This window comes from Pongo pygmaeus, chromosome 15 (assembly GCF_028885625.2).
Source record: "Pongo pygmaeus isolate AG05252 chromosome 15, NHGRI_mPonPyg2-v2.0_pri, whole genome shotgun sequence".
Taxonomy (NCBI): Eukaryota; Metazoa; Chordata; class Mammalia; order Primates; family Hominidae; genus Pongo; species Pongo pygmaeus.
This window is the reverse complement of record NC_072388.2, coordinates 99189046-99216772: the sequence shown is the minus strand read 5'-3', so window position 1 is coordinate 99216772 and position 27727 is coordinate 99189046. Positions and strand designations below refer to the sequence as shown.

General features: G+C 52.7%; 1 protein-coding gene across 8 annotated transcripts in view; it reads right to left on the bottom strand.

The window, feature by feature from the left end:
* Positions 1-27727, bottom strand: part of EVL (Enah/Vasp-like) — a 172980-nt gene that overhangs the window by 15173 nt on the left and 130080 nt on the right. For all 8 annotated transcript variants that reach the window (XM_054448214.2, XM_054448209.2, XM_054448210.2 and 5 more), the window contains exons 4-6: positions 5342-5405; positions 2301-2365; positions 349-578 (exon numbers count right to left, since the gene is read on the bottom strand). In XM_054448214.2, coding sequence (XP_054304189.1) covers positions 349-578; positions 2301-2365; positions 5342-5405 — 359 coding nt within the window. The remainder of the gene's footprint in view (positions 1-348; positions 579-2300; positions 2366-5341; positions 5406-27727) is intronic.

The window sequence follows — 27727 nt, the reverse complement described above, 5'->3', positions numbered from 1 at the left end:
TAGATTCAGGAGACCCAGGCTTGAGTCCAAAATCTGCAATTTGCAAATGGTGTGACTTGAGCAAATTACTCGAGCTCTTTGTGCTTCAATTTCCTCATCTCTAAAGGGGGACATATTTCTTGCCCCACGTATGAAGGTCAACGTGAGGCTCAATGGCTAACCTCATAATTTCAAAGTGCTGTCCCATGTGATTTCTCGTTTGAGAACAAGTGGCCAAGGGCCAGCTAGCTTTGGGCAGGGCAGCAGTTTGCTCAGTGTCTTGCAGATGGGGGAAGGAACACAAGCGCTCTGCAGATGGCATAAGGGTCCCCTCGGTCCCATTCCCACCCCGCGCACAGGAGCTCTTACCCGTTGGACTCTTCTCAGCTTGGCCCCAGCTATGGCAGCGGCCAGTCCTGACACGGAGCTCTCGTCGTGGCTGGACCCCTGGGCTCCTCCGGCTGGCAGTGGGGGTGGAGGAGGTGGGGTAGCCCCCGTGGGTGGAGGTGGGACTGGGGGTGGGGGTGGCGGTGGAGGCCCACTACATGAGACGGGGGCGCTGGCTGCAGATGAGGGATGCCCTGGTGGGAGGATGGGCCCTGAAATGCAACAGTGAGGCTCAGCCAGCTCCAGCACCCAGCTGGGGGCCAAGCCTGCTGCTCTCAGCTCAGGTTCCCCGGAGGAAGGACAGTGGCAGGCTGCTCCTCAGAGGGATGAGGAGCAGCTCCAGGCCTGCTTCATCCAGGAAGCCTCTGCGGGATGAACTTGGCTCTGGCACAATTATTCCCTATTCTGGTGTCCTCAGTACTCCGGGGCCTGGCTGGACCCACAGTGTCCTCTATTTGCTTAACATTCCTTGAGCCCAGGCAATTTCCTCTTGTTCCAATCATGTTTTTCCAGGGGGAGAGGAAGCTGTCTGGTTACAGTTTGTGCCTCTTCTCTTTTCTGCTCCTTCTAAGCACCTAGCATCCCCTAGGCAGAAGTTGGTCACCAAGATCCAACTGTGACTGACACTTGGTCTTTGGGGGCCGTGGCAGGTCCTGTGGGTCCCAGGGCTGACTGGGGGCGTGGCTCAGGGCACAATGCTGAGTGCTGGGCTCCAACATCATTCATCTAGCCCCCTCCGCCAGTGCTGCCTAAGCCTGTTTTGTGCCAGGCACTGTGCTAGGTGCTGGGTATGGTGCTGAGGAAAACCAGCCACAAGCTCTCTGCTCAGGGTGCTCACAGCCTGTGAGGAACAGTCAACGAATCGCACAGGTGAATGCAGATGGAGGACTGTGGCAAGCTGACAAGTGTTACCAAGGGCGGCGCCATGTTGGCATACAAAGAGGGGCTCCAGCCTGGCCAGAAGTTCACGGAAGACTTCCTCACAGAAGTGACTGTGGAGCTGGGACACGACCAGAGAGCAGGGGTTCAGTTAGGTGAAGAGGGGGAGGCAAGTGTGAGGAAGGAGGAAAAGGACGGGAAGTGCTTTCGAGGCACTAGAAGGAGAGAGGGCAGGCACAGGCTGTTCCAAGAGTGATGGGGAAGGGACGACATGATGACAGCGTCAGACCTGCATCAGAAATGCAGACTGGCCGGGGAGCAGGAGGCCTGCAGCAGCTAGGCGGGGGTGATGGGGTCAGCCAGCATCTCACGAGCAGGGCGCTCCTGTAACCAGTGCGGGCTCGGGTTTCTTATCAGTAAACAGGATAATAGTCACCTGCTCACTTCATAGGGTGTTTGAGAAAATTAAACAAGAGAAAGGACATGAAAGCACTTGGTAAATCATCCAGTCCTTTGCCTATCAGTGAACATGACAATTTCTGGAAAACCCTTGTCCTTCTCCTTTAACGTGCTAAGCTCCACCGAACGTCCAAGACGGACGCGTGGCAGCACCTCCTGTGGGAAGTCTTCCTGACCCAGGGTAGGCCTTCAGCACCTGCGCGTCACTTGCTACAGTGTGCACTACGTGACACGACAAGGGTGGGTTCACTGTCTCCTTGACTCGACAGTGGGCTTCCTGAGGGCAGGAACTGCATCTGCAGTCATAGTTGTGTCCCCAACCCTTAGCACGGTGCCTGAGACATGGGAGGTGCTCGCTGAATGTCCACTCCGGAGAAGGTTGGCAGGTAGTGGCCAGACCCAGCTGAGCAGACTCCCCAAGCCTCTGCTCTGCTCTCTTGCTACCCTCACCATCTGAAGTGGTGGTCGCACTTTGAGACCTAGGCTCCCCATAGCTGCTCACAGAGCGCCCCGTGTGTCCCTGGGCCTCATCTACGTGGAGGGGCTGCCACCCGGCAGCAGCATGGGAGTCGGCCCTAGGGGAGGAGGGTTCTCACCTGTGGCCGAGGTTCTTCTTTCTAGAGATTCCTGACGTTGCTGCTGGTGCTGCTCCATCACTTGTCTGAAAAGTAATCACAGCAGGGCAGTCTGACTCCTCCACACTGGAGAACACCACACTCTGTGCCTGTGCTGTGCCCGCCGGCCCCGGCTTCAGAGTCAGGTTTTGCCAGCGCTCCACAAGCGCCACTGTGTGCCACAGCTGCCTCCACTTAACAGAGGAGGGGGATGTGACTGGGTCCAGCTCCCGCAAGTGGGAGCACCAGCTGTCTCCTGAGTCTCAGGCACACTGAACACAGAGCTCCTCGTGCAAGGCCAATGTGATTCCACTCCCCAGAGTGACCAAGCTCTTCCCTGGGCTAGATGGGCACACCTGGCTTTTGGGAGCCTGTGGCCTCAACAGATCCAGCCTCAGGAATGCCTGTTCTTAGTGGACCTGGCCAAACTGTCTCAGGTGTGTTTTGGTTGCCAGCAGAAATGGACACAAAGGCCACACTCCTCATTTTCTTTACCACTGAGCGGCCACAGACCCGCCTTCGTCTAGAAGGCCATTTGGTGCACGGTGGCACACTGCTACGTGCACCGCAGTGGGAACTCACATCCCAGTGCCCTATGGCAGGGTGGCCTCAGGGTGCTCTTAAAGGCAAGCTGAGTGAGGACACTGAGCCCCAGATACATCTCCAGAATCCAGGGATCGTTCTGGAGTAGGAGGCACTTTAAGAAATCATCCAGGCCACAGACAGCATCAAGAGCTCAGCTCGTGTGGTGCAAACTGAACATGTGCTGTGGAAACGCAGGGCTAAGGATTGTTCTGAAGGCAGCTCTGGGCTTGGTGGGAGGGAGTGCCAGAAACATCTATTTCATGGGGTTCTTGTAGGGTGTATGCCTTAACTAAAACATTATGGAATGGCCGGGTGTGATGGCTCACGCCTGTAATCACAGCACTTTGGGAGGGCGAGGCGGGTGGATCACGAGGCCAGGAGTTTGAGACCAGCCTGACCAACATGGTGAAACCCCATCTCTACTAAAAATACAAAAATGAGCTGGGTGTGGTGGCGCACGCCTGTAATCCCAGCTACTCAGGGGGCTGAGGCAGAAGAATCTCTTGAACTCAGGAGGTGGAGGTTGCAGTGAGCCAAGATTGCGTCACTGCACTCCAGCCTGGGTGACAGAGCAAGACTCCATCTCAAAAAAAAAAAAAAAAAAAAATTACAGAAAAGCCCCTTTTAGCATTAAGGTCTGAAAAGCTCCCAGCAGCATCTACATTAGTGTCTCTGCTCAAACTGCTGAAACCTCCCCAGCAGGAGCCACACACCTAGAAAACCATGGTAAAATGAGGATGTGTGAAAAATACTCAAGTCAGGTCTGAACCTATGGTACTGTTTGGATGCTTGGAGTCTCTGCGTCACTAAGTCTTGCCCCGCCCGCCTCCAGTAAAGTGGCGTGGGACAAGCGAGAGTCTCCCCGCCGTGTGTGTGTGTGTTCCTGCCTTGGGACAGGTGTGTGTGTGTCTTTGTGTGTGATCCCGTCTTGGGGCAGGTGTGTGTGTGTGTGGTCCCGCCTTGGGGCAGGTGTGTGTGTCTGTGTCTGTGTGTGGTCCCGCCTTGGAGCAGGTGTGTGTGTGTGTCTATCCACGTGTGGTCTCGTCTTGGGGCAGGTGTGTGTGTGTGCGTGTGTGTCCGGCCGTATGTGGTCTCATCTGGGGGCAGGTATGCGTGTGGTCCTGCCTTGGGACAAGTATATGTGTTTGTGTGTGTGTCCCCTGCTGTTCACACCCTGACCACCAGGCGGTACGCCCATTCCCGGACGGCCAGTGACCCCACACAGCTTGGATTGGGCCCTGGGGTACAGAATTCAGCACTGCGGGTGACGAAGCAGTTTCCAGAGAAATGAAGTACCCATTTAGCCATCCACGCCTGTACGCTTACACCTGGTGTCTGGTGGCTCACTCCTTCACGCCCTTTTGTGGGTGGGGCTGGCCTTGGGTCCTGGCAGGGAGCTGCAGCTGGAGTGAGACTTGACTGCCAGTCTAGGTTCTGCCTGACTCTCTGGTTACTCTGGGCAAGTCACTTCCATTCTCTGGGCTTCAGCTGGCTCATGGGGACAACGGTAAGAAAAGCCCTGAGGGTGAGTGGGTGAGACAGGCGGGGAGCAAAGCCAACACCATCTTCAAACCGGGAAACGGAGGCTTAGAGCAGGAACTTGCCCAAGGTTGCAAGGCATTCATTTCTTAGTCTCAGGAAAAGGCCAGAGGAGAGGAGGTCTTGGGAGAAGTCCCTATGCCATTTGGTGAGAGGGATAGGTGGGGGCAAAAGCCGGCTTTCCTGACTCCTAGTCCAGGGCTGGACATGAGTGTAGCCACAGAGAGCTACAGCTTGACTCACTATCTGACAAAGCTGAGTGAGGAAGGCCCGGGCCAGGCCCTATCTCCCTCGACAGAAGAGGCAGAGGACCCATCGCTGAGAGGGCAGACCTGGGTTCAAGTCCTGACTCTGCCATTTCAGGGCAATGTGACCTTGGGAGGCTGCTCCGTGGGGACCCACCACGACTCTGTAATTTCAGGACAACAGCCTTGGCCCTTCCTCTTCCCCCCTGTGCTAACACTTTAGAAGCTCCATGGGGTGAGGGGGTTCATTCCTATGGTCCCTAGCCCCATCCCATGGGAGTGACTGCCCCCCAGGCTGAATCCCTCATGCCTGGACTGCCTCCTGCTACACTGGGGAAGGGCAAGTGAGGCGACAAGGGAGCAGCACTTGGGCCCTGCTGGGTCACCCTGAGAGACGTCCCGCTGGAGGTCAGCAGCACTCTCTGTAGAATGCCAGACTCCCACAGTCATTCCTGGTCTTGGTGTCCATGACCAGCGGCTGCGCATCAGCCCCCCTTTCTTCCTGGTCTGGCCTGCACCCTGCACCCTCCCGCAGTGTATGCCTCTAGGAGTCCTGGCCCTGGCTGCTGGTGCGTCCTCACCCACTGAAGGCACCCCTGGCCACCCAGCCTGACTGGGAGATGACCAGCCTGGCCCCTGCGGGTGCTGGGTTACCTTCTCTGGATGTCCATCTCATCAGGAGAGGGGCCATTCTGCACCTGACGCTGGCTGGAGGGGCCTGTGGGCAGAGAAGCACAGAAACAGAGTGGTTAGAGGAAGAAAGGCCCCAACAAACCCACCTGGAGTGCTCTCTATCTCTGCCCACCTTCTGGGTGCAGAAGAAATATCCTTAAGAATCTTTTTAAATGTTGGCCTCACTCACACCTGTGCACCACTCACTCCATCTCCTCTCTCAATCACCCTCTCTCTCTCTCTCTCACAGCTCTTCATTCTGAACCAATAAATGGGATCCAAACTTTCACATGGTTAAAAATTATCCCTTTCAGTTACTGACCCTGCTCACCTTCTCTCTCAAACTATCTTCTCGCTGCTTCGACCTTCTTGCTGGCCACCATCCCCTCAACCCTTTAACACTGAATCTGGCCTCTTTACATCCCATCAGGATGTTCTAATTAAAATCACCAGGGAACTGGGAATTGCCAGACCTAACAAGTCCACTTGATTCCACTTTCTGAGCAAAGGACTAACACTGACAGCTGGCGGATGTCTCGGTCAGAGTTAAAACCTGGGTGTGTCTGAGCTGAGACCCATGCTTCTAGACCTGGGGTGACCCCTGCTGTCTGCAAAGGGTGTCTGGAGCTGCGGGTGGGAAGGAGCCAGGCCCTGCCCTTGCTCCCCTTGTTCTAGACTGGTGTGGAACTTTCTGGCCACACCCTGTCCTGGACCCTGAAGGAGGGACCCTGGCATAGGCGAAGGCTGCTGTGCACACCTCCTGTTCAGAGGAGGCTGGAGCTGGGGCCTGTGCAGGGCTTCCTGTGCTGTGCCACAGTTAAGCTTCTGCCCCCACCTAAGAAAGAGCTGACTGTTCCTTCTCTGCCAGCTCAGGTGTCACTAGGGAACTGCAGAGAGTCGCAGTGACTGGGGGAGGGACTCTGGGCAAGCTGCTCTCACACCTCCCTGACGAGATGGGGAAGTGGCTTTGTTTCTGCCCCAGGATAGGGTCACAGCAATATTCAAGTTACAACTGCATCGATGATGTGGGGACACCCCTGTTCCCTCCTACTTCACAGAGGACCAAGGTCTTAGTGGTTCTTCCTTCCTTGTTCTCAAGAAACAGAAGGAACGAATATGTGAACATCACCAGAGCAATGTCCAGGCACTTTTCTTAGTTTAATTTAATGTTAAATTTAACTCTAATTCTCACAGCCCTATAAGAAGGCTCCCATAAGGACTTGTAACAGCTGGGAAACCAGGCCCAGAAAGGCTAAATGGCACGTCCAAGGTCTTACATATAGCAAGTGGCAGATGCAAACCACCTGCAAATGCCACGTTCTTTCTTAAACTCAATCAGACAGTGGTGTTTGATTGAGACCAGCTTGAAGAAAGAAGGATGAATGTGGCAGACTCATAAGCTGCCCTTGGATGGTGTGCAAGGTGCTGCGGACATGTGTCCCCCCCGCCCCCCGACTGCCACTCATCCTGGCTGAGGCGGGAGGGATTCCTGGCGTTTCAGCTCCACGTCTGGGACTTGTGCCTAAGCTGCTCTGCTGTGAGCTTGGCACAGGCCTTGGGCTCCGGCTTGGACAACTGGACATCTGCCTTGTTCTAAGACCGGGTCTTAACGGCTGAGTTCACTCCTGGATCTGGATTTCGTCCTTCTGGGGGCTGAGTCCCTGTCCCAGCAACCCAGTCTAGCATTTGGTCTGAGGGTTGGCCCGGCCCTAGGATGGAGGCCTTTCCACGCTTGGGCTCCACCAGCTGCCACAAGATCCTTCTGTGTCTGTGGCCTGGCCTTTCCCAGGTCACTGTAACTGTTTTCCACCCTTGTCAGGACCCCGATGGCAGCCAGCTGCACACACACAGGCCTGTGTGGTTGTGCGCTTTGGATTCCCCATTTTGCCTGCTGGGCTGACGTCCTCCCAACACCAGCCCAACCTGTTTCTCCAGAGGTTGGCAAAGTCTAAAAGGAGCCCTGGCCCTTCCAGGGGGCTCTGGCCCCTGCACCTAAGACCTAATTAAAAATTGGCTGGAGTTTTAGACACGACAGAGCAGGAAAGGATAACACTTGATTGCATTGATTATATAAGGCTTGCCATTCTTCTTAAACTAAGAAAATGTTCAATTGTTTTCAGCCATCATGGCCCTGAACATTATAAAGTACAGTCCCTTTGTTTTAGGGGTGGGAGCTAAGGCCCAGCAAGGCACAGGGGTCTGTCCAATGTCACCCAGGGTGACAGACCTGAGGTTCCCATCGCCTCCTTACTCCTGGTCCCCTCTGCCCCCTGGCACAGATTCCCCGTGGCAGTTGTGGGGAGGGACAGGGAAGAAGGTCATTGCTGCAGACTGCTGGTGGCCCTTGGGAAGCTCCAAGCAGCAGCCCCTTGGCAGGTGCTTCTTCAGTGGGAGGAGTAGCTAAGGAAGGCTCCTGGCCACTGGTAATCAGACTCCCTCATGTCTAGTGGTGAGGCACTACACATGACTTCCCTGCGTGATGCAGGCAGAAGCCAAGGCGGAGGATGTGGCACCTGTCCCGTGCTGCAGATGAGCACCTTGGAGCCACCTCTCGCCGCCCGAGCTGAGCTTGGATCCCACAGGAGTCAGGGCGATGGGGATGGTGGGGGTCCTAGCTCTTCCCTCTCTGTCTCCCACGGCTCGTTAGGTAACGGAGTCTTATTGCTGCTGTGTTGGCTGCCCCACAGAATGCCCTGCTTCTCTGCCGCCACCTGGCAGCCTCGGCATCTCTCTCTTGGACCCTCACCTCCACGCTCTCTCATTCTGACAGTGCGGCCTAAGTGATGTCTGGGAAACACAGACATGACCTGCACAGGGTTGGGTCCAGGCTCCATCGAATAAGATTCAAGGCTTTCAGGCTAGGCCCCAGCCCACCTTGTGGCTGCGTCTCCCTGACAGTCCTCCATAGCCGACCTCCTGCACCTGGACAATGGGCCCGGCCCCACCATGCTTCCCGTCTCTCTGTGTTTTGTGCACTACTCAACCCATGTGGGTCACCTTTTCCTGCCGTCTCCACCAAGCAAGACTTCCAGGCCCAGCTCAGTGGTCACCTCTTCCATGAAGCCCTCCCCAGGTCCTCATGCTCCTTCTCACCAACCGGTGCCCATGCGCCTCTCTTAAAAACTCACAGCTTTCTCACCCATATTCCAGTAATTTGGGAGCTGCCTTTTCTTCTGTACTAGACCCTGGGCTTCTTGCGGGCAGAGAGCACGTCTCACTCTGCACTCCACACTCACAGCCTGGCTCGCATCAGATACTTGGTATATTCTACTGAACTAAGTCGGGAAAGGGAGAGGGGGCTCAAGCTCACTCACCCTGGGGGAAAAGTTCAGGTGAAGGAGTCATGCTGAACTGACTTGAGTGAAAAGAAAAACCTAGGAGGTGAGCCACAGAGATATAGGGCTTAGAAGGGGTCCCCCAAGTTCATGCTTGTCCAGAGAGGATGCAGCAGTGTAACGATGCCCTGCCAGCACCAGGTACCCTCTGCTGACCAGAGGCCTTAGGGACAAACTAAAGCCACAGGGCTGCTGACCCAGCCTTCGTCGCAGGGCTGTGAGTTTCAGATGCCTTTCTGCTAGAGGACCCTGTGGCTCTGCACACAGTGGCAGAGTGCAGAGTCACCTGCTGTGGCCATGAGGTGCCCTCCTTTGTACAGTAAATGTATGGCAATGATGGTCTGCGGATCACATCTTAATTGTCTTGTTCCCATGAGGTACTAACCTGGGCAGGCAGTGGGCACGAGAGGACCTGGCCTGAGTTCTGCCTCACATCTGCCTAGCCATGCACCCCTAGGCAAGCTACTGTGCCCTCATCTATAAAACGGGAGTCCTAATAAATTAATGCTAACAGTGGTACCTCACCAAGCTGCTGTGAGGAACAAACAAACTCTAGGAGTAAAAAGCATATGGTAAGCCATAAAGTGCTGGAAATATTTGTTCGCATTACTGTTGAAAGCATACTGTTGATCTTTCTGCTGAGTCGGACAGGAACCTGCCTGTGTGCTGGCTTAAGTGGCCCTCTGCCCCCGCGGCCTTGCTGGTGTGGTCCCCTCGGCGGAGCGCCACCTTCTCCACAGGCTGCGTGCACTCACTGCCCGGCTGGTTCCACTACGGCCCCCTGAAGTACACAGGATGAGTGGTGGTGGTTCTCAGGGGTGAGGGGACTTGCCCAAAGCCACAGGGTTTGTGACGCTGGCCCCATGTCCCAAGCTTGTTGAGTCTGGGAGCTGATCTTGCCGAGGCAGGGGCCTGGCCCATTCACCTGGGACTCCAACTAAGAAAACTCTCACCCTCTTCTCACTCATCTCAGACAAATTTTGTCAAGTCAAAATAAAGAGGATGAGATAGGAAACAAGCATGAGAAGAAATTCAAAAATTAAAAAAGGAAAAATAAAAGAATCCATCACGCCACAGACAAATGAAAAAGAGAAAGGGAAATTTCAGGTCCAACATCAAACAAGAGCAGGGTGGCTGGGCATTCATGGTGTCATGTGGGTCCAGCCCTTGGTGGCAGGGCTCACCACTGGTAGCAGGCCGGGCCATAGGTTCCGTGGCTGACCTCTTCTCTGAACACAAAGAGCTACAGGAGGACAGAGGCTGAGACCCAGCCAAGGCTCAAGTCCAGGCTGGCCTGCTCCAGGGCCCGCTGGACTGTGATGAGTCTTGGGAAGGAGCTGACTTCTTGCTGTCTTGGAGGCCCACTTTCCAGCTTCGAGTCTAAGTTCCATCAAACACCCACTCCTCCCAAACACAGTGGTGAGTGAGAGAAGCCCTTTTACTCCTAGGAACCATGAGGTGGGGAGAACCATACAAGAGGCGAGGGAAGGCTGGGCCAGACTCAGCCATGAGCCCTCCTGAAAGGGAGGGGTGGTGAGGTGGGGTGAGGGGGCCAGCCACAGGGGACAGGAGCTGACAGACTCAGGGCAGAGTCTATATGATGATGGGGAGTGGGGCCAGCAGGTCCGAGTCCCTTCTCACTGGAGAGTGAGCACTGGAAGAGGCGGGCTCCCATCTGGCGACATCTCTACCTGGGACACACTGCAGGCGTTTGGCGGTCACTCTCCTTTGTTGCTATTCTGCAAGCAGGGACACGAAGAATTGCCATGTGCCCTTCGCAGGCTGCTCTGAGGAGGAGATGAGCTTATACCTGGTCCTTGTATTGTACCTTTTCAAAAGGCTTTTATAGCATCTGTCTCTGACATAAGGATTTGACAAAGGATTCCAAAGCAAGGTACTGCCATCTTCAAGAAAGCTGTCCTGGTGTAGTGGAAACGGGTAGGGAGAGCACAGAAGAGGAAAAATCTGGGCGCACATTATGGGCTTCACGGAGAATGAGCCAGATGCAGGTGACACTCCTCCCCTCCCACTTCCTCATAGCCCGGCTGAGGTGCTGAGATGCAGGCGGGTCACAGGACAGAACCAGGTCAGGCGTCGCCCAGGTGTAGGAGAGCACCTGCTCATGGGACTCTGAATGTGAGTCCGAGTTCACCAGGATCCATGACATATGCTTGCACATGCCAGGAAGGGCAGGAGGAAGAGCGTGGCCAACAGAACAGCCTGACTTCAACTCCACGGACATAACTGTTTTTGCTCACCTCTGTATTCCCAGTACTCACCATAGTTTTCGACCTATAGTCAATGCAATACATATTTGTTAAATACGTGGATGACTGGCCCCGGGCAAACTGAGCATCTCCAGCCACTGGGCGAGCCTAGAGCGAGTGACACAGTCTTAGAGAAAACAGCAGAAGTCTAATGGCTCATAAGCTCCCAGAGCGGGAAACAGTGGCTGAGCCGAGGACTGGGCCTCACGAGCTATCAGTGAGTGAGATACCACAGGCCACCAGTGGCAGTGGCACTTAGAAAATACAATGAGTTGGGGTAAGGAGAGAACTCGAGTTTATTGAGCGTCTATTACACTATGTACTAGATGCTGTGCCAGAGACTCAGAAACCACCTCGTTTAGCCTCCCTTGTCCTAGAAATCCTGCTGTGAGCTCCACTTTACCCGTAAGAAAGCTGAAGAGTTGGAGAACTGAAGTAGCATCTTTGTGGCCTCTGAACAGTCAACAGTTAAGCCAGGCTTCAACCCCAAAACAGAGGACTCTAAAGCCCTCCACAGAGTCACCAAGACTGCAGGGGGACAGGACACATGGAGGAAGAAGGGTCAAGCGGGACACAGAGACAGGGAGAGCAAGAAGGGGAGCCCAGCCCTGGTGCAAGTGTGAGAAGCTGTGGCTTGGAGCCCCCTGGCGGAGCCCCTTCTTGGGCAGGAGTGTGGCACATTGCCAGCACCCAATGGCCTTGCTGCCTCAATGCCCATCTACGTGGCACTGGGAGAGGTAGGCCAGGAGCTGGACAGGTTCTCAGGGCTGTAGAGAGCCTTAGGAGCCACCCGGTCTGACCTCGAGTGCGAGGCCCTAGCCGGGGTGGGTGGTTCTCACTGGCAAAGTATTCTTCCCAAAGGGTGAAATCTGTCTTGCCAGGACTGCCCCCAGTGGTCTGTCAGGACCACAAAGGCCGTCTCTCTGTGCTGGCCTGGTGGCCCTAGTGCACTCCCCTCCAGGCCTCCCTTGGTCCCTGTCCTGTCTTCCAGTCCCTTCCCGCCTTGGCTGTGCTCTTCTGGACGGCTCTGGATTGTACGAATCCCCTTCAGAGTGAACTGTGCTGGAGCTCTGCCAGTAAGTTAGGTGTGTGGGAGTCCCTCTCCTCTTTGGGCTTCCGTTTTCTATAAAGTGAGAAGGGTGGAACCAAGGACCATCAGCTCCAAATTTCTACAACTCTAAAGGACAAAGGAGGAAATACACTAAAATGTTAACAGTGGATATCTCGGGATTGTGGGCTTATATTCCTCTTTTTGAATTTCCAAATCATGCACTACCTCTAAACAAATAAATGTCTAAGAGTCTCTATAGAGGAGAATCCCTGCTCTGCGATCCATCCCCCGCGAGGTGTGGCGGGCGCAGGGTAGGCAGGGAGCAGTGTGGCTCCTGTCTGAGGTAATGCATTAATTTATACAGCCAAAGGCAGGCAGACAAGGCGAGGCACGACTGACCCCTCCTCCTGAAGAAGGCCTTCCTCTTGCCCACCCCTGAACATTTATGAGGCTCTGGGAGACCAGCCCCCAGCTCCTCTGGGATGAAAGGGATGGGCTCCATTTCCAGTTAGTCTCTACGGGAAGTCTCCCTGGGGCTCCTGAAAAGATAGAACCTGAGATGCCAGGAGTGCCAGAGACAAAGGATCCAGCACTTGCTCAGTGATGCTTGATGGAATTTCTGGCCAACAAACGACAGCCACCTGGTCTGAGCTGGGCAGAGTCCCAAGTCCTTCTAAGGCCTCCTCCCTGCTCTGCCATCTTTCTGGCTGGCTCCTTTCCCTCTTTCCAGAGGGTCCCCTCATTTTACAGCGAGACTGGGCCATCCCCGGCACACCTTTCCCTCTTGTTACAATGCCCTGCTTTCCTCACAGGTGCCATTCCTATCACCAAGCGAGCAAGTGTCTAAGCGAGAATGGAGCCTGTGAACTGGGCTAAGCTTGGTCTGGCCACTATCTCTACCGTCACCTGGCCAAGGCCATACAGGAATTGGTGGCAGAGCTGGGACCAGAGCCCACGACAAATGTCTCCCGACCCAGGGCTCTGTCCACGCCAGTGCACTTATGCTCAGCACTGATTAATAAACAAACAGCTCTGCATTTGTCTTTGGGAAACAAAGGCAGCTAGTGTTGAACCCTATCCTCCGAGCTCAGCTCAGGAGGAGACAAATACCTGACTGTCACCCACTCTATTCTAACATGAGCTTAGACAGCTTGGTTGCTTGCTTAAAGGAACCCGGTGTGAATTTTCTAGTCTTTTCTGCTGAGTTCTTACCACGTGAATTTAGGCTCAAGCAGGCTGACATGTCTTACTCAGATTACCAGAGCCAACTGACCCACTGAAATCCTGCAACAGACCCTCCTACCTAAGCCCTGGCCCTGGGCTTAGCAGAGACAGCTCAGCTCCATGGTGACCAATAGGTAAATCTGTGTCTAGGAGCTCAGATTGAAAGAGCTTGACAGGTCCTTGAAAGACCTGTCAAGTTAGAAGGTCATCACTTACAGATGTGGGGATGGCACTTCAGAGAGCGGGGGACTGACCAGGGCCACAGTGGGAAGCACCCAGCCCTTGCAGTCATGCACTAACAAGGAGACACTGGAGAGGAAAAGCGTTTGAATTCTGACAAAGGACAGCAGGGGGCCTGGTGCTGCCCATGTACCGGCGAGCAGCACCCCTTGTGTAGAGTGGTCCCGAGGCCCAGGGAAAGGGCAGGGGCTTGCCCAAGCTCACATTCACAATGGGGAAAGCAGGGCTAGATCCAGTCTCCAGCTTCCAGGCCAGGACACCCCACCCCCACTGTTTGGGCCCACTAGGCTGTGTTCCTTAGGGGAGTTCTTTTCCCTGCAGAATATTCTTTGTCTTCCTAATATGCTTATTTCAGGACACAAAACTAACCTTAAAATGAACCTCAAACAGAACAAATTGCAATAAAAATCTGCCACATCTTAATGCTTAATGGTTTACCGAGCATCACTGCATTGTTTTTTTTTTTTTTGTGACTAATCTGCCCAATCATCCATGGCTGGGCTTATTAACCCTATTTTATAGGTGGGGAAACTGAGGCTCAGAAAAGCTACCCGAGGTCATGCGCCTCCAGTGAATGGTGCTGCTGGAACAGAAGCTCAGGCCTCCCAGTACCCAGCTGCTGCTTCCGCAAGGATGTCATTGCAAACCCCGTAGTTGGTCAGTGGCAGATACTCGCCCCAAGATCCAGCACTCCCACCCCCACCCCCGGAGCAGGTGGGAGTGAAAGGAGAGGCCCATGAGGAGCAGGGAGGAGAGAGAGGGGCTCCCATCACCTACAGCTCACTCTGCAAAGCACGGTGCAGTCCCAGTGGCAGAAGCAAAAGCAGTGGAAGGCCCACTCCCTGCTGACCATCACGGGCAGGGCTTCGAGACACAGGCCGGGGGCACCTCTCGCACTGGGCCACTTACCTCTTCTCCTCTGTCGCCTGGCTGGTGCAGTGGGTAACTGATACGCCTTCCAGCCACCAAGTGGGCTTCCCCACCTCAATCTTTAATGAGGCTGCTCAGCTAACCTATCAGAACCTTCCAGCCCACCTGACTCCAGCAAGCTCCCAGGGCCCTGGCCCTGGAGGACTGTCCAGACCCCTTGTGGGGCTTGGCTCACAGGCCTTGGTGACACCAGGTGTCTGCCAGGAGACACCCTCTAGGTGGCACTCCTCTTAACCCTGTGGGCAATGGGATGGAACAGGGTAGGTGTGGCGTCAGAAGGGAGCAAGTGTGCAGAGAATGCCTGTGAGGCATGCCTAAATTTGGCACCACCCCAAACTTTGGTATGGGAAAACCAAATTGGCACCCTCTCACAGAAGTAAGGCTCATTTGATTCCCCCCCGCCCTCCTTCACTTGGCCCCTTGCTGGACTCCATGAAATGCTGCCTCTCCTGCAAACTGTCTCTTAGGTGCATCCTCTCTGGCCTGTCTAGATCCAAGCCTCATGCTCTCACTTGGAGGGCTTTCCAAGGGTCTCCAACTGGCCTCTCTGTCTCCGCTTATCCCACTGAGTCTGCTTCCAGAGTCAATTCTGGAAAGCACTGGTCTTCCAGGCCATTCCTTGGCCAGGAAACTACTGTGGTTCTCCACCTGTCCACATGGGAAGCTTGGGATTGGGTTCATCCTTACTTTGGGATTGGAGGCCTTTCAGGCTCCAACTTGCCTGTCCTGGTGCCCTGACTGCTGCTCCCAGCCAATCCCACCAAACCTCTCTCCTCCCTGAAAGTCCCAACTGCCTTAGCACCCTCTCTCAGGAATACACCATCATTCCCTCTTTCCTTCCCTGGAATCCAGTTCAAATAAGCAAAATACACATGGATTTTAAGAGCCCAACACTGGACTTCAAAGGAATCCCCCCTCCACCCCTCACACTTGAGCCTTGTGGGGGCATCTGAAGCTTGGCACCTCATTCCTTCCTTGATTTCCCTCCTCCCGGCCCAAATCCTTCCCCCACACGATGAGCAGACTGATTCTAGTGGGCCTTTGACCCTGGGCCAGCTACTCACTTCCTCTCACTGGGACTTAATTGCTGCACCTGAGGGGCTAGAGAGGCAGCATTAGGAAGATGATGAGAGCAGCACCCACCGCTGAGTGCTCACTACCTGCTGGGCACCGTTCTGAGGATATAGACTTGAAGCCACCTAGAGTTAAATCTGAGTCCTGGCTCTCACTGGCTCCTTGACCTTCCTCGCAGCTCCAGGCATGAGGCTAAGCCTGGGATGTTATGCTCAAAGCCTGCCCTTCTAGGCCTGGTCCTGCTTGTTCCTCAGCCTCCCCTTTCTCTTCTCCCACATGCATCCAAGATGGCAGCACTAGGTTCACATGCCTCTGTGCCGTTGCCTATTTTGCTTCTTTTTGGGCTACTTTTCTAACTGATGAACGTCTGTCCATCCCCTTTAAGACTCAGATCAGGTATGCCCGCCCCCAGGGCTCTCCCAGTAGCTCTCTCCTTCACCACAGCCTCCCCTGCAAGAAGCCCTGTGTTCTCTGCATCATAGCATAACATATACTGTATTGACAATGCTCTCTCTCCACCTGGCTGTGAGCTCTGTGAACACAAGGACCAAGTCTTATTCATCTTTGTGTTCTGGTGCATGGCCCAGAATAGATGCTCAGTAATTCACAGATGGGGTCATAGCTGTGGATACAAACTGCTCCCCTGGAACTTACAATCTAGAGAGGAGAGACAGGCAACAAATAAAGACACAACATGTAGGAAGAAAAACACAGCACAGAATGAGAATTAAAGGAATGTGTGTGGGTCGTTCTTAAGACAAACTCTGCGATTAGGTGGTATAAGCAGATGCCCGGAAGAAGTGAGGGAAGGAGCCCTGAGGTTTTGGGGAGAAAACATTCTGGCACAAGGGGCCTTGGGTGTAGAGGCCCTGAGTTAGGAGCATGCTTGGCACATCTGGGGCATGGCGTAACTGGAATGAAGGAGGAGAGGTAGAGTAGGGAGGAAGTGAGTTCAGAAAGACAGCCAGGGCCATAGTATGCCGGGCTATGCAGGCCTTGGTAAGGATGTGGACTATATTCTGAGTGAAGCCTAAAATCCTAGAGAGTTCTGGGCAAGGACTGAGAGGTGAAATGCAGTCTGCTTGCTATGCGGGGAATGGATCAGAGTCGGCTAAGTGCAGGAGCAAGCCAGTCAGGCAGTGGCTGCTGTGAACCCCGCTGCTGCATGGACACCTGGATGAGTGAGGGCAGGCAGCAGATAGGCAGGCGGCAGGGTCTCAAACACTCGCAACCTGTCCACTCTCGAACTGGAAACCGTATCTCAAGTTCAGCACTTGGCTTTCTGAATCTCCGGGGTTATCTACCAAAATATTTGAGCTGGCTTTTATCCTATATGAGCTGAAGCTGGCAGGAGGCTACTTGTAAATCTCATTCCTTAAGAAAGAAATGATACATGCTATGCGAAGAAAAAAGAAAACAGCTGTGAATGAATTCTTCCCTCACTTTCGAAGATGTGGGTATGTGGCTAGAAAGATGGGGCAGGTTAAATGTTTATAACAATCAACCTCTGACCAAGCCAGGTTATAGTTTAGAAAGCTGGGGGGCTGCCAGCTGAGCAGGGTCTTTTGAGGCAGTCTGGTCCACTGGGCAGAGACCTGGACTGGAAATCAGGATATCTGGGCTCTGGGCCTTGAGCTCTGCATTCACCAGAGTGGCCTGGGGCAATTTTTTTGGCACCGTGAGCCTTTGTTTCTTCCTTCTTAAAATGGAGAAAGTAATTCCTGCTATCTCCCTGAAATCTCAGGGAGCCGAGATCCAGGCACAAGAGCATCCAGGAAGGGGTTTGCTCCTTTCTGTAAGGAGTATATGGCTTAGCTCTGGGGGGTGGCACACCAGAATGAAGTGACTGTGGCTACAACTGAGGGGTGAGATCCCAGTGTCTAGGGATTGGGCACTCCAGGAACAACTTGCATTCACTGTGCCGTATGCTTACAAATCACAGTCCCATCTATTTTATCATTTGAGCCTCATGACAACTCTGTGAGGTGGTTGTTACACCCATTTTAAAGATGAGGAAACTGGCCGGGCATGGTGGCTCACACCTGTAATCCCAGCACTTTGGGAGGCCAAGGTGGGTGGATCACCAGAGGTCAGGAGTTCAAGACCAGCCTGGCCAACATGGTGAAACCCTGTCTCTACTAAAAATACAAAAATTAGCCGGGCATGGTGGCGCATGCCTGTAATCCCAGCTACTCGGGAGGCTGAGGCAGGAGAATCGCTTGAACCTGGGAGGCGGAGGTTGCAGTGAGCTGAGTTCGCACCACTGCACTCCAGCCTGGGCAACAAGAGCTAGACTCCATCACAAAAAAAAAAAAAAAATGAGGACACTAAGGCTTAGAATGGTGAAATGGCTTGCTCAAGGTTTCACAGCTGCTCCATGTGGCAGGGTGGAGCGGGTGCCTGAAGCTAGGGCATGGTACCCTGTCACCTGCCCCCAGAATCTGTGCCAGTTCTGTCAACCCCTGTGCTGACCATGGCAGGCACACCTCAGGTGGCTGCTTCCTGAGCCCTACCAGGAGGCGTCAGGAAGGTGCTGGTGAGGCAAGGCTGGGGAATGAACCACTGCCTATCGCAAACCCTGACTGGGCACATGGCACCTGGGCTGTATCTATGGAAGACTAAAACTCCAAAGGAATCTCACCATTAGCGTTAGGGAGATAATCCTGGGACTGGTGGAAGGAGGAGACCTCTCTTCTCTGGGATGTAAACTGCAATAAGCCAGCAGCTCTTTCGAGGAGGACAATGGCAGCAGCAGGATGCAGGTGGGATGCTCTGAAATTAGGGGCCCCCGTGAGGCATGCACCGTACTGCCAATGTGCTGAGGGAGACCCCTAGGGTCAGGCAGAGCCTCTTCTCAGACCTTGATTTGAACTTCCAAACTACCAAGATCTGCTGGTGCCGCCGTCCTCCTCCTCATCAGATCCCCCCAATCACCCCCAGCCCTGCAGGGCCCAGGTTCAAGCCCTGCTTCCCTCAGAAAGTGTTCGGTGGCCATCAGGATCCAAGAAGCCTGGCTTCCCTCTGTGTCCCAATGTGATGGCTGCTGGCACCACACAGGAGTTGATATTGTTAGTTACCTTTTTTTTTTTTTTCTGAGACAGGGTCTTGCTCTGTTGCCCAGGCTGGAGTGCAGTGGTGTAATCATGGCTCACTGCAACCTCAGACTCCAGGGCTCAAGCAATCCTCCTACCCCAGCCTCCTGAGTAGCTGAGACCACAGGCACACGCCATCACACTTGGCTAATTTTTAATGCTCTTGTAGAGACAAGGGTCTTGCTATGTTGACCAGGCAGGTCTCGAACTCTCACACTGAAGTGACCCCCTGACCTCCTAAAGTGCTGGGATTACAGGCATGAGCCACTGTGCACAGCTGATATTATTAGTTACCTTTGCAAATATTTTTTTAAAAAGAGTAACTTCAAACTGTTATAGTAATTTAGAAGTGACAAAGAATATTTACAAACATCATCTCATGGTACCCTCACAACAACCCTGTGAGGTGGGTCTGATTCAGCCGTTTCACAGATGGCGAAACTGAGTCTTAGGTCAGTGACATGCCCAAGGGCACACTCCTGGCACGGCTGGTACTGGAACCAGATCGGAGTTCACGTCCGAAGTTCCTTCCACACCTCGGGAAGTATGCACACCTTGGGGCCACAGCAGCTGAAGGCCCTTCCATAGGCTGTGGCTGGAGAAGACGTGCTCCTCTGTTTGGGGTGGTGATAAGTAGGCCAAGGTGACGGGTGCGATTTCTGTGTGAGACAATTCCATTAACCATGTCCCTCAATCACAGATAGCACCCCTCACCTTGAGCCCAGTTTCACAGGTTGGCCAGCAAGCGGACTTGGTTCAGGAACTCCGTCTTAGTCTGCAGGGAAGGGTGCGATGGCAGGAAGTGTCAGGCTACGTGAGGCACACAATATGACACGGGCGCAAGCTGGGAGCTTGTTCAGTCACCAGACACCTCTGATGTGTCAGTCTCTCTCCAGGGCTCCCGAGACACAGAAACAGACACCTGCCCTCCAGGAGCTCACAGTCTAGACAAACGAACCCAGGGTCCAAACAAATGGGACAGCAACAGAGTGCGAAGAGTGGGAAGGGGTGCCTGAGGTCTCCTGGGGCACCGGGAAGGCTTCACAACAGCAGGGCAAAGGACGAGCAGAAGGTGACCAGGAGTATGGAGAGAACATGCATGAGGGCAGGGGCGGGGCCCCTTTAGACACAGCCCAGGGAGGACAGACGGAAGAAGGACAAGAGAAGGTGGATGGGTTACAACCCCATTACAACACTTCAGGGGAGAGACGGTGAGAATATGCAGTGCAGGTGGTGAAAATGGGAGCCAGTGAGTCAGAGGGACCCGGGGCTCAGGCCAGTGCACAGCCTTCACTGCTGGACATGGTCCCACAGGACCTCGATGCTGAGCTGGGGCCTGGGCTAAGTCAGGAGACAGGGCTCCAGGCACGGCAGCCTCTGGGTCCTGGTGTGCTCCCGCAGCCAGGGATGGATACACTGAGAGCTTATAAGGCAGACAATGTGTGGGTTTTTGGGGTCCAGAGACAAAGAGGCCACTTTCTGAATTTCCAACCTGACTAGATTCATGCAGTGGGAATAGCAGGACAGGCCAAGTGGCAGCTGACTGTTACGACAGAGGCAAAAATAAAGTCCCGTGGGAGTGCAGGAAGGAGTGCAAAGTCACAGGGAGCGGGGCGGCTTGGAAAGGCTCCAGCTGTGGAGCCACATTCTGACAGGACGAGTGAGATTTTAAAAGTGTGGGGAAAAGTCAGAGGGGAAGAAGGGCCAGGGGCACAGGAGAGCCTGAGTGTGACTGACGGTGCGACTTGGGTAGCTGTTGGCATGGAGGCGTACAAAGGCCCTGCCTGATACAACAACTGGAGCCCTGGAGTGAGAGCAGGGGTGGGTCAGCAAATAGACACATCCAGCTTTCAGAAAGTGGCCGCCAGAGGGCAGCTGGGAGCAGGCAGGAGGCCAGGGGCTTGCCTTCCTGTTCCCCTCAGGCAGGGCCATGCTGGGCCTGCTTGCTCTCAGGTGGCACAAGGTGTCAAATGGCCTCGGCGGCCAGGGAGATGAAGACAGTCCAGTACTTCCTTCTCTTTACGGGAGAAAGGTAATTTCCAATGGAAAGAGGTTTACGAGAAGCAAAATTCAGCCCCACCTCCAAGAGCTATGAGGTTTAACAACCTTCCACTCCCCTCCAAAGAGCACATGGAGCTGGGCCTGACTCTTCCCGGGAAGGTCTGTCTGTAAGTCCCTTTCCGGGGCTCTTTCTCAACACTGTGCTGAGGTTGCAGCCATTGGGCCACTGGGCATCAATGAAGGACATAAGAGGTTGAAAAACTGGGAAACCATTTATTATCCAGCACCAGGAGCTTCATATTTTGAAATATACCACTGATGTTATTACACACGAACCAAGTAGGAAAAGGACGTACATTATGCTCCAACAGCCACAGAGAACAAGCACTTCATCCTGTGTTTTAATTCGCCCGGATTCCCACTAAGCTATGGGGTTTTTCTTTTTCTTTTCTTCAGAGTCCCACTGTATAAAATCGATGAAGAACTACTCTGGTTGCATCAGGGTGAGGGCCCTGGTATACCTTGGTGGACCCCTGGAACTCCTCAAAATAGCCAGTTTGAAATCCACTGCATTCAACCCCCAAACTGCAAATAAACTTGCCTTTGACCACACATGCTTCTGTCCCACCCCCCACCCAATCCAGCAGCAGGGGCACGTCTGACAAGATTTCATTAGTGAGAACCAAATAGGAAAACAGTCAAAATCCAGTTACTCAACCCTCTCCTCACCAGCACTGCTTTCCATGCACCTCGGCCCTCTTCCTAAAGCCTGGTCCTTTTCTGGTCCTTGGCCTGGAAAAAGTGATCTTTCGTGAGGGAATGCTAGTGGAGGAACGCTGGGCCTGGCCACGGTTCTGCCCAGACTTCTCCTGTGGCCTGCACACATCCTCCCCGCTCACTAGGTCTTGGTTTTGTCATCTGTAAATGTAAATCCAGTCTCATGACACCCAAGCCTCCTTCCCTGGCTCCCACTCACTGGCCCTACCCGGCCTAGACTATCTGCCTTCTACACCAGCAGAGGCTTTGAGGGGGATTTTCTTTAAAATTCACTCCCACTATGTGGTCGAGTGCCATCAGCTTGGGGTCTTGCTTCAAGTGCCACCAGGGCCCTGCTCTCCTGGAGTAATGGGAGACGATGACACGATGACTCTGGTAAGTTCTGAGAGGACCTCCAGTGGTTTAATGGAAAACTGCTGGATGTGGGGAAAAAAAGAGGAGCAGCGTGGGGCACGGCCCTGAAGGTCACATACCAGGCACCGGGCATCTTCGTGTCATGTGAACTGCCACGGGCCTGTGGTGTCATTCCACCTGCTGATGGAGGAGGTGACTTGCTCAGGGTCACACAGACCCAATGTAGCCTGGCTCCAGGACATGCACTCTTCCCGCTAGACCAAGCTGCTCCCACTACACTTCCTAGCACTGGAGGAGAAGAGGAACGTGTTCTCATCCCGGCTTCTCTTCCTGACTGGGTCATATCAGGAAGTGGTTTGGGCCAAGTACTCACTTCCTCTCTCTGGGGCTCAGTTTTCCTGGCTGTGAGATGAGACAGACACTGTGCTATCTACATGGCACTGTTAAGCGACGAGCAGGCAAGACACAGATGCAATGCAGGAAGGAACCAGCCCGAGTTTCACAAAACTTCAACCCTCTCAGGCCCGATGGTCCCCTTTTTATTATAATGTTTTGTAATGATCCTTGTATTATCCTGAAGTGAAATTCATAGATTACATAAACTACCTACATAAATTCGGAAAAGATCAGTATAATGCCTTACATGCACTGCAAAGGAGAGAGAAAAGAGAAGTAGTCTATAATAAAATGTGCATTACAACACATAAAGGGCCAGACCCAGCTATACTAGGAGACGGAGGCGGTCCATGCTTGCACCTACCCACAGACCCACTGGGAGTGCTGCTGCTGCAAATGGGATGTGACGAAGGGGAGGTCTATGGATGACTGAAACGTCACAGTGACGATGCTGGAGATAGGACTTTCCAAAACAGAAAACAACTCCTGGTAAAGTTACAAACAAAATTAAGTATGATTTTCTTTTGACCTACGCAGTAGTCAAATTCCTAGAAAATTCAGCACATACTAAACCTGGTTAAAAAAATAAGTGCTTTTTCTTAAAACAGAGCAAGCTCTGGCTTGAGTTTTTCAACTGCATGTTTTGGTGGGACATGCAAAACAAGACTTCACTGCACAGGACGATCCTGCACATTGCAATGTGTCCAGCGCACCTGGCCCCCCTGCCCCCTAAATCACCAACACCTCTCCGTTTCCACTTTGTCTCTGGTGAGAGCTTCTTGTCTAGTCTGACACTGCCATTTCAGAGTCTACAACATCAACACCTACAAAGAAGACAAAACGTAACTAAAGCCACATGCGAGGCAATGGCTGAGTGGGGGCAAGAGCCTCCTCCCGGCTTGCAGGGCAGGTTCTCCCCCTGACTCAAGGAAGCTCATGGAGAGTCAAACTTTCTGCAGAGTTTCAGACACTGTGGCAGGGGAGGCATGTTCCTTATTCAGTTGGGATGTGGCCAAGCGGCTACTGCTGCTACAACCACTACTACTTACTGCTAGTCACCATCACAGCCCCTCCTGCTTGTGCTAGGCTGTCTGTCTCAAATACTTCTACAGCCATCATCCCCTTGGACTCTCATGCTGCGAGACAGACATGCCACGGATAACCACCTACATTTCATAGACGAAGAAACCAAGGTCCAAGAAAGGGAAGTGAGTTGCCCAAGTCACATGCAAAGAAAGAGCACAGCCAGGTCTAGCACCCAGGTCTCTTGGTTACCTCAACACCATGACCTCTTACCAAGCAGATGACAGCTTACCCGGCACCCTGAAGAAAAGGGCCTCTTGCCTGGTAAAAGACTGTGGAGGACAATCAGTACTCTGTGTTCCAAATGAGGATACTGAGGCTCGCAAATGTCACTAGACCTGATGAGGTCACACAGTCAGCGGATGGTGGGACTAGGGCAAGAGCCAGGCCTCCTGAGTCTCAGTCTGGAAGGCTAGAATTGGGGTCCCTGTTCTTAGAGGGTTGCTGAGATTCAAAAGGTGAAAAGGCTCATGTAGTTATCACACATATCCTAAGTCCCCGTGGTGTGTCCCCTCTGTACTTGTTCTAGAGAGGCAGGGATGACTGAGACAACACAGGTCCTGCTCCCAACAGGACTAGTGTGCTAGTAGGGATGCTGGTACCAAAGAGGTGTCCTGAATAAAACATGCTAAGTACCATGATGGAGTAAACATGCAGGGCCAAGGGCACTGGCTGCAGCTGCCCAACAGGAGGCAGTAGGTGGAGCAACAATGATGTGGCCCTGGATGTTGGCATGACCGGCACAAGGTCTGCCTCTGGGGCCCCGTGGCTCTACAAAGCCCTCTGTGAGGCCAGCTCCCATCCCTTCTTCTCCTTCAGCCACAGCAGTAGCTCCAAAGGTTAAAAAAAAAAAAAAAAAAAAAAAAAAGTAATGAGAGGAGAAACCGGATTATATACCCCTAAAACCCTTCCTATCTTTAAATTCACTTGTGACTGCAGCTCAGCGAGGGGATTATTTATCTACACTTTTGATCTCACAGTGCCATGTTTCTTTCTCACGTTCCTGCAGTGATTCATCCAAGGAAAACTCTCAAATAGGCACTCAGACTTCTGATAGTTCCAAATAAAAATTGTTATTAGGACTGTTAACTGTTATGACTATTTTTAATGCATAACTACCTCATCCCCATCATAATGGGAGCTTTGCAAGGTTTACAAAAACCTTGCGAAGTTCTCTGAGAACTTTCTGAGGAGCAGGGAAACATCTTTTGCCCTGGGGCCCTCACACTAGTGTGGAGAGCTCCTTATTCCTTAGAATTGTCTCAAATAAACCAAGTGGCCACCTTCACCAATTAGGAGGCACGACCCAGAGAATAACTCATGCTTTTAGACAGTATCATCCACATGAATAACCAATTAATCCAATATGAGGAAAGGAGCAGCCAAAGCCAGAGATCTGATCAACAATGAAAAGTAATGACTTTCAGTTTTCAGGACCAGATATTACAATAAAGAAAAAGGAAAGTAACGGCTGAAGGTCTGCCTGAGAGGAAGAAGATTTAAACCACCGCCATCATAGTAAACAGAAGAACTCAAAAGTCAAGTCCCCTGGGGCTGCTGAATGCAGAGGTAGACTCTGCACTTGTCCCCATCCCAGTGCCACCTGAAAAGGTCACAGTGGGTTTTAAAAAGACAGCAACTATTTACCAAATACTTACTGGGTGTTAGGAACTGTCCTGAGCACTCTAAAGGGATGATCACAGTTAATCCTCAGAACAACCAATGGGCAGGTACAGGTCAGGTGACTGGGGCACAGGGAGATCAAGTAACTTGCTCAGGATAAGTACATATGCACACACACACACACACGCTCACACGCACCCTCCTGCAGCACGTGCATGCATATACCCACAGCACACAGGGCCCTGGGTGCCGGGATGTGAAAAACACAGAGAAAAGCACATACCTCCTGCCCTCAGGAGGTTGTATCTATGCACTCAACATTCAACAGCTCTTTTGGGTCTGTGGATGCATCATGCACTGTGATGGGTGCTGGGATCCAATGGGGAACAGGTCAGCTGCTGTGTCTCTGTGTCTCACAACAGCCTTGTGGGAGACCAAACAGCAGCCAGGCCTTAATGTTACAAAGTGGTAAATGGCAATGGGGAGCATGGGGAGCACATAGAAGGGGCGCCTCATCCTCACCTGGGGTGGGCATGAGTGGGGGCCACAGAAGTCTTCCCAGAGAAAGGGACACCCAGTAGGAGAGGAAAGATCAGTACATGAGCAGGCAAAATGAAGAGGAAATGGATAAAGAGGCAGAAGCCAAGTGTCCTGGGAGGCCAAGCGGGGAGACAGAAGTTGAGGGAGGAGGAAAGCTTTGCTGAGAGAGCATCAGGCTGGATCCAGAGGGCTGGGGAGGATGTTGATAAGCAGAGATGGTAAGAAAACATTCCAAGGAGAGAACAATATTTGAAAAGCTTGGCATCCAATCCCTGCAGGACGCTGCCTTTTCTACATCTGTCCTTGGCTGTGTGCCTTTCTACTGTTTGCATATTTTTAGAAAAGAAAAACACAAGCTCATCTGAAAGCTCCCTGTGTGCTCTTGTCACTTTTGGTATCCTTTTCCTTCAAAAAAAAAAAAAAATCTCTGGGACAATATAAAATGACAACCTCTTAAGCCCCAGAGCCACGCAATCTTGCCTCTGATTTCTGTCTTTTTTTTTTTTTTTTTGAGATGGAGTCTCGCTCTGTCACCAAGCTGGAGTGCAGTGAGGCGATCTCGGCTCACTGCAACCTCTGCCTCCCGGGTTCAAGCGACTCTCCTGCCTCAGCCTCCCAAGTAGCTGGGACTAGAGGGGCATGCCACCACGCCCAGCTAATTTTTGTATTTTTTCTTTCAGTAGAGATAGTTTCACCATGTTGGCCAGGATGGTCTCGATCTCTTGACCTTGTGATCCGCCCGCCTCAGCCTCCCAAAGTGGTGGGATTACAGGCGTGAGCCACCGTGTCCAGCCTTTCCGTCCATTTTTAAAAGTAGGTGAGAGTACGACGGTGGGTGCCAAGATCAGCAGGCAGCAGAGAAATACTCTGGTCAGAACTGCCCTTTAAGGAGAGAAGAGGAACGGGTGGGTGGGGGCCGGCACGGGAGAAAAACGCCAACCCTCCCTCTGGCGCTTCTGGAGGAATCTAGGTCTCTTAGCTGCTAGCTCTCCCTTCCCCACCATTACACCAGATGGTGTCTCTTTCAGAAGCCAGACAAGGAAGAGCCAAGGAATCTGTGACCCACCACCATGACTCTAGACGCTAAACAAGAAGTTTCTCCAGCAGAAGGAAAGGTCCAAGGAATGACAAACACGAATAACAATAACAACTCCTAAAATGTAGACAATGTAGACGTCACCTGACAGCCAAGGAGGTGTACTTATCCTCTATCATGAGCCTGGGACATACCACATGACCTCAGGCTGCCTCCATTCATTTGCGAAAGGCAATACAAGGTTGCTTTGTCATTAGAGGATGCACGCACCTGGGGAGTGGGAAATTATGCAGATATAACAAAAGGTACAAGGAGGCTGTGTTCCTCCAGGCTGCGCTGCACTTGTCAAAGGTACTGATAAAAATAACAGAAAAGATGAAACTGCCTACTAATGTATGAAAATGTTCACCCTTACCAGTAAAGAAAAATGCAAGTCAGACCAGGCATGGTGGCTCACACCTGTAATCCCAGCACTTTGGGAGGCTGAGGTGGGCGGATCACTTGAGGTCAGGAGTTCGAGACTGGCCTGGCCAACATGATGAAACCTTGTCTCTACTAAAAATACAAAAATTAGCCAGGCATAGTGGTGGGCGCCTGTAGTCACAGCTTCTCAGGAGGCTGAGGCAAGGGAATCACTTGAACCAGGAGGCAGAGGTTGCAATAAGCCGAGATAGTGCCACTGCACTCCAGCCCGAGCAAAGAGCGAGACTCCATCCTCCCCAAAAAAGAAAAATGCAAATAAAAATGTTTTCCCTTCTCTTGTGTTTACAAAGATCAATGAGAGTACTAATGCCTAGTGCTTATGAATTATGAAGTCTGAGGAGTGGGCAACTGTCTTATGCTGGACAGCGTGTAAAACCAGGATAGTCATGCTAGAAGGCATTTGGCGAGACTTCCCAAAACTTTATTTTCTAATTTTTACTTATTTTTTGAGACACAGTTTCACTCTTGTTGCCCAGGCTGGAGCATAATGGTGCAATCTCGGCTTACTGCAACCTCTGCCTCCTGGGTTCAAGTGATTCTCCTGTCTCAGCCTCCCGAGTAGCTGGGACTATAGGCATGCATCACCACACCCAGCTAATTTTCTTTTTCTTTTTTTTTTTTTTGAGACAGAGTTTCGCTCTTGTTGTCCTGAGTGGAGTGCAATGGCACAATCTCAGCTCACCGTAATCCCGCTCCCTGGGTTCAAGCGATTCTCCTGCCTCAGCCTCCCGAGTAACTGGGATTACAGGCATGCGCCACTATGCCTGTCTAATTTTATATTTTTAGTAGAGATGGGGTTTCTCTATGTTTGTCAGGCTGGTCTTGAACTCCCGACCTCAGGTGATCTGCATGCCTTGGCCTC